The 11,480-nt window shown below is 45.8% G+C and overlaps 1 protein-coding gene and 1 pseudogene across 1 annotated transcript; both read right to left on the bottom strand.

Annotated features, from left to right (window-relative positions):
• Nucleotides 1–701: 701 nt before the first annotated feature.
• Nucleotides 702–3,553, bottom strand: LOC120708978 (fructose-bisphosphate aldolase, cytoplasmic isozyme-like). Its single transcript, XM_039994452.1, has 2 exons — nucleotides 3,319–3,553; nucleotides 702–2,074 (listed from the first exon to the last, which is right to left on the bottom strand). Exons 1-2 carry the CDS (start codon nucleotides 3,344–3,346, stop codon nucleotides 1,026–1,028), a joined length of 1,077 nt encoding a protein of 358 aa, XP_039850386.1. The 5' UTR covers nucleotides 3,347–3,553; the 3' UTR covers nucleotides 702–1,025.
• Nucleotides 3,554–5,853: 2,300 nt separating this feature from the next.
• LOC120708977 lies at nucleotides 5,854–10,746 on the bottom strand (annotated as a pseudogene).
• Between the last annotated feature and the right edge of the window lie 734 nt (nucleotides 10,747–11,480).

Consider the following 11,480-nt stretch of genomic DNA (forward strand, 5'->3'; position numbering starts at 1 on the left):
TCAGTGCCTGAAATGAAATGGAATTGCTTGCCGCCGCACAGTTCCAAATGCCGTCCTAATTCCAGCAAGAAAAGACACGGGAAGCATATGTGCCTTTGGTGAAACGTACACAGGGATGGTGATGCCCAAACTGGCTCACCTTAGTCACCCCTGCTATGGCCTGCTACCAGTCTGAAATTGATTTCGCTGCAGCCTGGAAAGAGCTAGTGCACGGGTGATGCTGTGAGGCAGCGATCAGGCCACGAATCAAATTAAGAGCACCCGAAGGACATTCAAACTAACCAAATCTGTCCTGAATCCAACAAAGAAAAGCAGTATAACACGGAAAGAAACCAAAACTGTCCTGAATCCAACAAAGAAAAGCAGTAAGACAGAAAGAAAAGAACCAGAACACAGATACCCGTGACAGTAGCAGCTCATCTTATAAAGTAGGATCCATCGAAGGGAATCGTCCGGAGAGCCGGACCTCCGGCCCCTAGGCATTCAGAAAACAAAACTTATCCCTACCAGAAATGTTCAGCTCATCTTATAAAGTAGATCCATCAAAGGGAATCAGCCAGAGAGCCGGACCCAAGGCATATATTCAGAAAACAAAACTTATCCCTACCAGAAATGTTCCAAGACACATACCAAACATAATAGAAGTTCACCATAATAAAAAAGTAGAGGATCTCGAATCTCTAATAGCCAAAAGTGGAAGATAACTAGGAGCAAAACGCCTGCACCCCGGCCAGCTCAGCATATAAAATGGTTTTGCCGATATGTAACCAGCATTACATGAAAGATAAACAAAATGTGGCTGCGCGATTCTCCATCGGCAGGACCAAATTACACGAGATTTAACACCAAATAGACTAGTTAATATACGAATACAAAAATAAGGTAACAAACCATCATCCACAAAAGGGAAGATTAAGTTCAGGGTTTTTTTAGAGGTCCGGATATAGGCTCTAAGGAGCAAATGACACTCAGCAACCTAAATGCTCGTAGGCAGACACCAGCACGGGTAGGCAAGACGAGGTAGATCAGTACTTGTAGTCCTTCACGTGAAGGCTCTCAGAGACACCCTCTCCAGCAGCAGCGTCACCTTTGTATGTGCCGAGGGTAGCCTCAGAGTTGGCCTTGCACCTGGCAAGGAAGGCCGCCCTAGCCTTCTCCACGTTCTCCACCTTGCCAAGCCAGGCCTTGAGTGTGCTTGCCTGGAGGGCACGGCCGAAGGAGAAGGACAGGGACCAAGGCTTCTTGGTGTTGAGCTTGTTCATGGCATTCAGGTTCAGGGTGGCCTCCTCCTCGCTCTGTCCACCAGAGAGGAAGACGATGGCAGGCACAGCAGCAGGAACAGTCCTCTGGAGGGTGCGGACGGTGTACTCAGCAATGACCTCAGGAGTCACCTTCTTGGAGTCGGAGCCAGGGGTGACCATGTTGGGCTTCAGGAGGGTACCCTCAAGGAGGACATGGTGCTCGTTGAGAGCCTTGTAGCAGGCAGCAAGGACCACTTCAGTGACATATGCGCAGCGCTCAATGTCATGAGGGCCATCGACAAGGATCTCAGGCTCCACGATCGGCACCAGACCATTCTCCTGGCAGATGATGGCATAGCGAGCAAGACCCTGAGCGTTCAGGTCAATGGCAAGCTGTGATGGCTCGTTGGGGCCAATCTTGAGGACAGCACGCCACTTGGCAAAGCGGGCACCAGCCTCGTAGTACTTGGCGCAGCGCTTGCCAAGGTCATCATGGCCCTGGGTGGTGGTCTCCTTATCAGTGCCAGCAACCTCAATGGTCCCCTTGTCAACCTTGATGCCGGGGAGAGCGCCTCCCTCCTTGAGGACATTGACGAAGGGCTTGCCATCCTTGGTCTTCTGGTACAAGGTCTCCTCGAAGAGGATCACACCACTTATGTACTGGAGGGCACCAGGGCAGCAGAACAGGAGCTCACGGAGGGCACGGCGGTTCTCCTCAACGTTCTCGACATTGATGCTGGAAAGACGCTTGCCAATGGTGCCAGTGGACTCATCAGCTGCAAGGATACCCTTCCCAGGGGTGCCAATGTAGGCAGCGTTCTTGATGAGCTCATCTGTAAAATGACAAGCACAAATGTTTAGCTAAAAAGTAGTGCTGCACATAGTGAAAACTATTACTACAATCACTATACATGCTCAAGCAAGAACGAATCCACCAAAAACCATACCCATATGAAACAGAATGTCAAAAATACATCATTATGACCAGGAAATAAAAATTGATTTGATGAGCATGGAATGAAAAGGTTCATCAATCAGCGAGCATAGATGAAACTCTATCTCAAATCCAGAAGACAGCCATAATACAACAGAAAACTATCTAGATTCAATAACATGTGACATAGTAACCTGAAAACTGCAGTATAACACATCCCAGGAGACTACCAGTGCATGCAAGCAAAATAAATGAATCTAGATTCAACCTAGTAATATTATCACTTGAAACCAGCACCTGGAGGCCTACAACCAGGGGCGGATGCACACCCCGGGCCACCCGGGCCATGGCCCGGGGTTCGGCCCAATTTTTTTTCATTTTGTAGTAGCTTCTACCTCTGGACTTGGATCAATTGCTGAAGAAGAATAAATATATTACTTCGCGATGGCGCTTTTTGTATGTTATCTATCTTTTCGTTTATATTTTCATGTATCTTTTGAACGGTGAGTTTGTGGACGTCTATACTTAAAACTCGGCCCGGGGTTCGACTCAATCCTGGTTCCGCCACTGCCTACAACCCATCCCAGGACGGTAGCAGTGCAAGCTAGCATAGCAAGGTAAACGCATCTAGATTAACCAGAAAACATCACTTTAAACCAGCACTGGAAGCCACTACGAGGGCGGTTAAAGCTAGCGAGGTAAACTAAAAAGCTATCATCCAACATGAACAGAGACTATCTGATCCGACTACCAAATTCTTCTGGAAACAACATATATCGAACAAAAAGAAGCAGATAGGTGTCACCAAGCATCAGATACCACGGATCTAAATAAAAATAGCAGATCCATAAGGAATTTTACCGATCGCAAGGGCTTGACTTCCTAAACCCTTTTAACAACCACCAAACCCCTAAAAGCTAAAGGCAGAGCACACCATGTACGGATCTAAAGAAATTTCCATAAATCCTACAGGAAAAAATTATAACAGATCTCAACAAATCATCAGCATATTCATCTAACACGGCCAGATCTGGCAACAACATGGAGCAGGTAACGGATCTACGCTACAGACGATCGAAAAACATCACACGGCGATCAACACGGAACGATGAAACGAGGGCGCGGGGAGACGGCGGATCATACCCTTGTACTTTCCGCAGTAGGCCGACATGGTCGATGCTCGCTGGGAGGGCTACGGGGATTGCGAGGGAGATTTGGGGGAGAATGGTTTGGCAGGAGCAGGCGGATGGAGGCGATGCCGAGAGGTGGCCGGGTATTTAAAAGGGGTCCAGGCTTGGTCGAGGGGAAAGAAACCGGAGACGGGATGCGATCTGGGCGCGCCGGGGCGGCGGATCGAACCATGTGCGGGCGCGGTTCGGTGCTGCCGCCTGGGCCCCCGTTTTTTTTTTCGCGTGTGTATTTTTCGTTCGAGCCCTCGGAGAGCCGTTGTTTTGCTTCTTTCTGCGAGGCGTGTCCAGCCGTACTGCATCGGCTGTACTACTTTTTTTTTGGGTGTGTGTCCAGCTGCCCGTATTTTGGATTTTTCGAGCATTTTGGTGGCCATCTAGACGCCCACCAGGAAACACACCATTCCCACCTCTGACCGGGGCCCCAACGAAAAATTGCTCCCGGCTCGAACCGATCGCTCCGCCCAACCGCGCCACCCACCCCCCAACCGGTCCGCAGCATCCGCCCCCCCAAAGACGGCAAGACCCAAGCGCGACGCTGCGTCGCGCTCCGCGGAGCCGACGACGCCGACGCCGCGCGTGGCACCATGCGTAAGCCGCCGCGCGGACCCCGCGGGGCCACAGCTCCTGCATGCAGCGCACCCGGAGACTCCGTGACGTGTACCCACCCGGCCGCCTTTGGGTTGGACGGGCGGTTTCGTCGCCCGCCGGCCGCACCGCGCGGGGTTGGGCGGCGCGCGTCGCGGTTTCGAGCGAGAGCGCCGAGCGCGGCGACCCCCAGGAGAAGCGGCGCACGGAACCGGCGGTGGCGGGGTCGCTTCCGGAGGCGCCGGGGCGGGCCTGCCTAATCCTGGCGGCCACCCCCGTTTCGCTCGGCTGCGTCTGCGTGCGCCCCCGCCGCCCCGGTTTCGCCCGCACGCCCACGGTTCCCTCCGCTCCGTCCAGCTCCCCCGACCCAAACTTGGCCTCCCCCTGTCGTGCTCACCGCGTCGCTGTTCCCCGTCTCACCGCGCTCACGGTCACGTGCCCGTACCCTCGCGAGCCCGGCTCGCTCTCGGCTTCTCGCGTCTCGCCAGGTTACGGCCGTGGCACGACGTCGGCTCGCCCAGAGCTTCGCGAGGCCGCCGGCGTGAGTCCAAGTAGACAGATCTCTGGCGGCATCTTTCGGCGGTAGGCATCGCTGTGCCGGACAGAACCGTCTCGCAGGCGCGACACGGCATCTGGTTCTCCGGTCATCACCGCTCGCGCGGCTTCACGTAGCGTGACGCACACTGGCATTCGGGTCGCCTGTCGCCGTCGCGGCCGCCGTTTTCCGAAGGGAACCATCGGAAAGGAAAAAGAAAGCCATGGTAGCTTCCACTTCCAGAGTTTTTGGTGGCCTGTATTCAAATCCAAGTGTGCGATGGCTGCGCGATGCGTGACTCGGAAAGGCGAGGAGCAGCGGGATTTTTATGACAGCCGCCAGAGGTGACTGGCCGACTGGTACGGTAAAATTTTCCGGTCTTCCCCGAGTCACATCGGTGCCACGGAGAGGCGTGAAACAGATGCCGGAAACTGGTCTCTCCGAGAGACGAGTTTGACAGAACAGGTCGACAGGGACTTCCATTTGAAAATGCCATCGATGATGAGGGACTTCCATTTGAAAATGAGAAGAGAATTGGACGGCATGGCCAACTGCTCCTTTGCCTTTGTCCCTCGTTGATTTTTAATAGCAGCAGCAAAAGTGGAATCTTGCAACATCAAGGCATGGAATTCTCATGTTATTAGATGTCAACCCAAACAGTTGTCCAGTGACTATTTTACAGATTAAATACTCCCAGGCATGTAAGATGGGAGTCGAATTGAATGTCAACTGGGTTGCAAGAAAAGTTTGAAGCTAACTGTTGATGTTTGCAATTCAAGCAAATTGAATATTGACCAATAGATCATATGCTGTTGTCAGGCTTCAAGTACCCGACCTCGCAAAAGAAGTATAATATTGCAATAATGCAATTATTATATTATAGCAATAAATTAATCACGTCTACGTCTAACCAGACTTGCAAATAGAAGCAGGTTTATTCGTCACACGTCCCTATCCTACGTTTTCACAAAGAAAAATAGGAACCGGGAAGGCAAGAACGAACCAAGATACCATCTGACCAATATGGCACATTTCACTTCTTCAATCAGGCTGTTACATATCCTATAATGTTACAAGAACTATGAGGTGCAAACCTTTCTAGTGGCGCCACTTGAACGCCACAAAATTTAATATGAATGAACCTAATAATCAATAAACAAACAAAGAAGTAGGGAGAGAGAGAGAGAGGAGAGAGAGATGACAGAGAGAGGGAGAGGGATGAAAGGGCAGGGAGAGAGAGGTAACAAGAAGGGGCCCTCATTCAATTGTCTTCGGGCCGAATATCTTCTTTTTTGTCTTTCTTTGTTTCCTTACTCTACCCAAGAACACAGAGCCCCATCAATTGAGGCCAATTCCTGGTTGGCTTAACTACACATCATATTTCTTCGCTGATGCCATTGCGCTAAAGTTCTTAACAGGTAACCAACCAATGATTTATTAGGGGGGTATGTCCTCTTGCCATATAGATGCTTCCCTCCAAGATCAGTATACTTTGAACTGTTCTCTCTTTCGATCTGCAAAACCATTAAAATGAAATGTAAAGGGATACTGAAACATCAAGAATCATTTGGCATGGCGAATTTTCTCAAAACACTGCAAACGTAAATGACAAAAAGGAAAAACTATCAGAATGTGTTGCATGTACCTTGCTTATTTTTCCATCTCTCAAGTAGTATCTGATACCAGACCAATTAATTGACTGGGAGAAATGTGACCGGAATGCAGATATTGGGTAGAGGAAATTGTCTACCAATACAGCAATGAACACCTGAAATTGAAGTCCAACAAAAATAAGGTTACTAAAAATGTTATCACAGAGAAATTTTTTGGTGTGTTGAAGGTGACACTCACAAGCCCCCAGTTGAATGAATCAAGAGATACTTTTGGTCCTTCAGGAGACAACATATTGCATAGTTGAATTTCCACCTTTGTCAAATTCCACATTGAAACAAGCTCTATGAGAGTGCATATGAACAAGAGGCCCACCATGTATAAACCTGAAATAGAATGTCACAAGATGACAGAAGTGGGATGACGAGACATTTTGACAACAACAGAGTCTGGGAATTGGAGGGTAAGGGGCGAGGAACTGACCCCAAGATGAATCGGATGCTTCCTTTACTATTTTGCTGTACGGTGCTCGCAGAGTGGTCAAAACATGCACCAAAGCCATAATATAGGGCGAAACAAATCCCCATGACAAATAACAATGTGTTGTAAATAATGCACGGTTCATCATCCAGTTGACCTTTGATACATATGACTCAAGGACAAAAGTTTGTTTCCTGAGGTAATTCCAGTATCTGCATGAAAAACAGACATGTATATGCAGAATGTGATATTAGTCAAGATGCATTAGCTGGTTTACCATAAGCACTTGCAGAGTAAATTAAAGAAACCCAAGTATCGTGGCATAAGTAGTAGGAGTCCATAGTATATTAGTATGTGGAAGCATAACCCCAAGCAAGGAATTTTGGCCTAGAGGCATTGGAACACCTACACATCTCTAGCTGCTGCAATCACCATTGCACCACCAGAAGCCAGAACAGTGCCACCACTGTACCGGTATTATATGTGACTCACATAGGGTGAAAGAAGATCTTAGTCCAAGTATTTTTTAAATAGCTTTAAGTTCAAAAAAAGTATTTTAAATGGTTAGAGCATATTAATTTGATTATTTGCTTATTTTCATTGAACCATGTACATATCCAATTATCCATCTTGTGTTTTTTGATAGAAAATATGCTGTGTTGGGCTTTCCAATAGTTCTGTGTACAAAAATAATAATGTTATATGCTCTTTTAGCTCCCATTTCTAGCTTACCCAAACTTGCTTCCCACATAAAAAACTTTGTTTTTTATGACACAATATATGGGACTTATGTAATTTACTTCTTTTACTGAGCATGAGCACAAATAAGATGCATATCTTTCCCATGCAAATTTGCAGTACCTGGAGAAGCTAAGATCACTGGCAAGAGGGTGTGGAAACACAGCAACAGGAGGTGAAGATATGAGCCTTTTGTGCTGTCCTGTGAAAGATACATGCAAACGGTGATCAGAAGGCATATACTGAGAACACAAAAATTGATATGAACAGAATTAAAATTCCCAAATAGAAAAAGGACCGAAACATCATTACAGCTCTTGGCCTTTAAGCATAGAATACTAATTACCAGTTTGTATTTCATTTTCACCCTTAATACTAAATTTGGTTTTTTGTAACAAAAGAGCCATAACTCCTTGCAAAAAAAGAATTACCTGCTATTGCAGCCAGTGTCATATCATCTGAGTAGCCACCATCTCTTAATCCACTCACAACACCATATCGGTCTTCCCTAAAATCATCAGCATGCATCTAAAATAAAGTCGTGTTAGAAACACTACCGATGATTAAAGTTATTCAGAGCAAATTTAGAGAGAATCTTCTTGTTATGAAATAGATTATACCATCATACAGCCACCCCACAAGAAGAAAGTCTTCCCACCAGTTGCAAATCCCATTGAGCAAGGCTGCAGTATGTTTATTGTCACCAAATTACAAAGATTATCAATGATAAAAAGATGCAGTGAATATAGACAGACAAAGAACTATATAACTAGCTAGAAAAAAAAATTGGAATGACAGGGTAAGATATGCTAACGAGATTTGGTGCAGCCAAAATAAATATCACTGTCGTTATGCAAACCATTTACAAACAATCACATAGTTAAACCAAAGGGAGGCCAAGCTCAAGGGAAGGGCAAGATACTATTTCATTATAGAACTATGATGAAAATTCTCAAAAGTTGGCGTATGAAGTTTTAATGAGAAGCAATCGTACCATGTGATATTCATATATGCAATAGCTGCCCAAACTGCCAGAAGGTAAGTCAAGGGGATATCCAGTTTGTATAAATATCTGCCAGCCACAAAAAAGCATACAATATCAACACAAAGGGGGCAACAGAAGAAGGGAGGAGCAGTTCAAGGAAAAGCAGACCTCAGGATTCTTCTCCATTTCTTTTGTGAGGGCTCCAATCGTCCCAGGATGGAGCCTCACATCATCGTCAAGAAATAAGACATACTTGGTATCCTTATGCATCTTTTCAACACCGACCTGTTTCAGTTTGATAAACATGAGTAAGAATCCACTACCCAGTTATCCTTTTTGGTATAAAGAAAGCAAGGCTAACAAATGAACATATAGTAAACGCAATGACAGTTAAAATTTCAGTACAACTATCCTCATACTTGCAAAGTGCTATAGCATATGCAGCTTACCATCTTTCAAGACTCTTTGGATGATCGAAAAGGTGAAGATGAATGATATGTGAAAAGCAGAAAAGCATATCAGAGCAACATAGTAGCATGGACTGTTCAAGTTAATGCACATTCAACAAGTCCATTCAACACTCTAGGCACATCTACAAGCATGAGCTAAAAATGAACATTTAGTGTTGTCTATCGTGAAAAGACAATGGAATGAACAATGAGGATGAAAACAATGTCCTTTACATACCAATTGGTTGTGAATTTTCTGGCTACAAGTTGTTGAGAACCCAGCCACAATCACTTTCGCCTCCAGATTGTCCTGAAAATTATATCTGATAGGTTACAATATATGAAGAGAGTTTGGAGAATACCATGGCCATGAGTCTTATGGGGCAATCCACCTACCTTGTACTCTGCGATCAAACGGGAAACGGCATGATAAGCTGGATCGTCTTTGCTCTCTACTACAAAGAGGAATTCCAGTGCCCCCCCATAAAGTGATGTAATCTGTGCTTTAATTGGTTGTGTAAGGGCACATAACAATTAGAAACATAAAAAAAATAATTTTACATATTTTGCAGTCTGATCATACCTGAGTTCGCCAGTTTTGCAAATTATGTTCGCCAAAGCCCTTTAAAGGCATAATCACAGAGACTCTAGGTAAACTCTCCTGAAAGGAGTGCTCAAGCTCATCTATGTCATCACAAAGAAATGCAAAACTATTTCCATCTACTTGCTTGCGCCTCATGTTCACTATAACCCTTTTTCTGTTAAGAGAGCATTGGTTGTAAAAGAAGCCATCAGCTGCTACATTGTTTCCAGCCTCGTCAAGTACAAGTGTACAACATTAAATCACAAAATTCTGTTGTTTACCTGACAATTGAAGCAGCCGCCCATCCGAGAGCAAGTACTAAACAGATCACACACCCCTACATAAACGGGATAACCGGAATATAAACAAGAAGTAAGCTACAGTAAGAAAAGTGTTTGGCTGTAGGATTTCATTCTTTTGAAAGCTGAGGCTGGACCTCTTTTCCTTGATCTAAAAAAAACTGGAAAGCGCCAAAAGGTTATATGATGTCAAGCACTGAGAAGTGGAACTAAAAGAAAAAAATCTGAACTTTAAACGAGTAAAAAGACTATTACATGACATACTCGTGGACATTCAAAATGAACTAGAAAGGTCAAATTGCCTACAATTGTTAGGACGTGGCACATATAAAAGGAGTGAGACAAGCCGAGATCGACAAGCTTGTCGGAAGCGAAACCAACAAATCACTCCAACCATACGCTTCAATTGCCAATATATAACGTGTGTGGAAACATTTGCTGCCTTTTCAGACGTAGTAATCAAACTACGCCATCACCCCACCTCCCAATTACAACAATCCAAAAGCCCAGTAAACTGGGTTTCCCCAGTGTGAAGCCTTCCAGCATCAGCAGTTGCGCCGTTACAATACTCACTGATAATTTTCCTATTGGTGGAAGAATAAAATTGAAAAATTTCTCCGCCGGCCAAAATTGTCCCTCCAAAGGTACATAGAGACAGAACAGAACAATTCCGCGCCGCCGCAAACAATCCAACCACAATGCGGAGCGCAGGGGGAGGGGGCTCACCTGGATCTGTATGGCGATGGCGAAAGCGCTGGAGAAGGCGCGGCTCGCGGCGGCGAGCATAGCGTCGGCGGCGGCCTCCATCGCCGCCATTGCCCGCGGGCGTCGCCTCCCCTCCTTCGAGCCGCCGCGGGTTCCCTTCCCCAAGCTTCTAGACGCTTCTGGAGAGGGGAGGAGGAGCGAGAGGCTGCGCTCTCTCGCTGGATCTCTCTCCCCGCCGGGCCTGGCCTAGCCTGGCCTGACCTGTCTGAGCGGTGAGAAAGAGGAGGAAGAAGAAATCGAAGCTAGGGTCTCGTGGGAAATTTGTATGTGCTGTTGATGTGGTGTGTGTGCCTGTGTGGGAAGAGGGAGAGGAGGGTTGATTTGGGCTGCCTGGGTGGCCTTTGTGATTAAGGCCCTGGCCCTGATTCCCAAAATGCTTCTGGCCAGTGGCCACACCCCCTGCTCCACATTTTTGAATTGGGGCTGCTACACGTACCAAGCTGTAAATGTTGAATACAAGCATGTTGTCATGTTAACCCTATGCTTCAAGAAATATTGTGCTCCAACGAAAGATTTTGCGTGTTTTGTTACTACAGAGGAGTAATTTTTAATAATTTTCTCTAGCTATTGCATGCATACTATCTTATTGAGGTATATGGTATATTCTAGTCTCAACAGAGCAACTAATTCGATTACGAGAGGAAATGACAATTTCCTAATATAGAGTTTCAATAGGATGTTAAAAAGGGTATAATAATAGCAGACAATGGCTAGGATAAAGCTATGCTAGGCTAGGAAAGTCGGGACCAAAGAGAAGGATGCATCTAAGACACAACACAATAGCAAAGAGCACGATCTTTGCGCAAAAAGAGGTGGGACATATCTAGGTGGCTCAAAAAAGTTAAGATCCTAGTGTAATGTCAAGCCACTGATCACATCTCTACGTATTGAGTACAAATTCAATGAAAATTATTGAAATTGACTAGTAACAATCAACCAACAAAGAAAAAAGAGCTAGACAAATATTGGATTTAATTAAAAACCATAACCTAAAAAAAATTGCATATGATTAATTTAGTTTGTCTATGGCAAGCATACCAGAGTGTGTTAGCACAATAACATGTAATTTTATTATAACATTAATG

Source organism: Panicum virgatum, chromosome 5K (assembly GCF_016808335.1).
Source record: "Panicum virgatum strain AP13 chromosome 5K, P.virgatum_v5, whole genome shotgun sequence".
NCBI lineage: Eukaryota > Viridiplantae > Streptophyta > Magnoliopsida > Poales > Poaceae > Panicum > Panicum virgatum.

What these genes read in the sequence shown, in the direction of transcription:
- LOC120708978 (XM_039994452.1), bottom strand. Translation starts at nt 3,346, where the DNA reads ATGTCGGCCTACTGCGGAAAGTACAAGG. An exon ending in CTACTGCGGAAAGTACAAGG is followed by an intron (nt 2,075 to 3,318) that starts GTATGATCCGCC and finishes GTCATTTTACAG; the next exon opens with ATGAGCTCATCAAGAACGCT.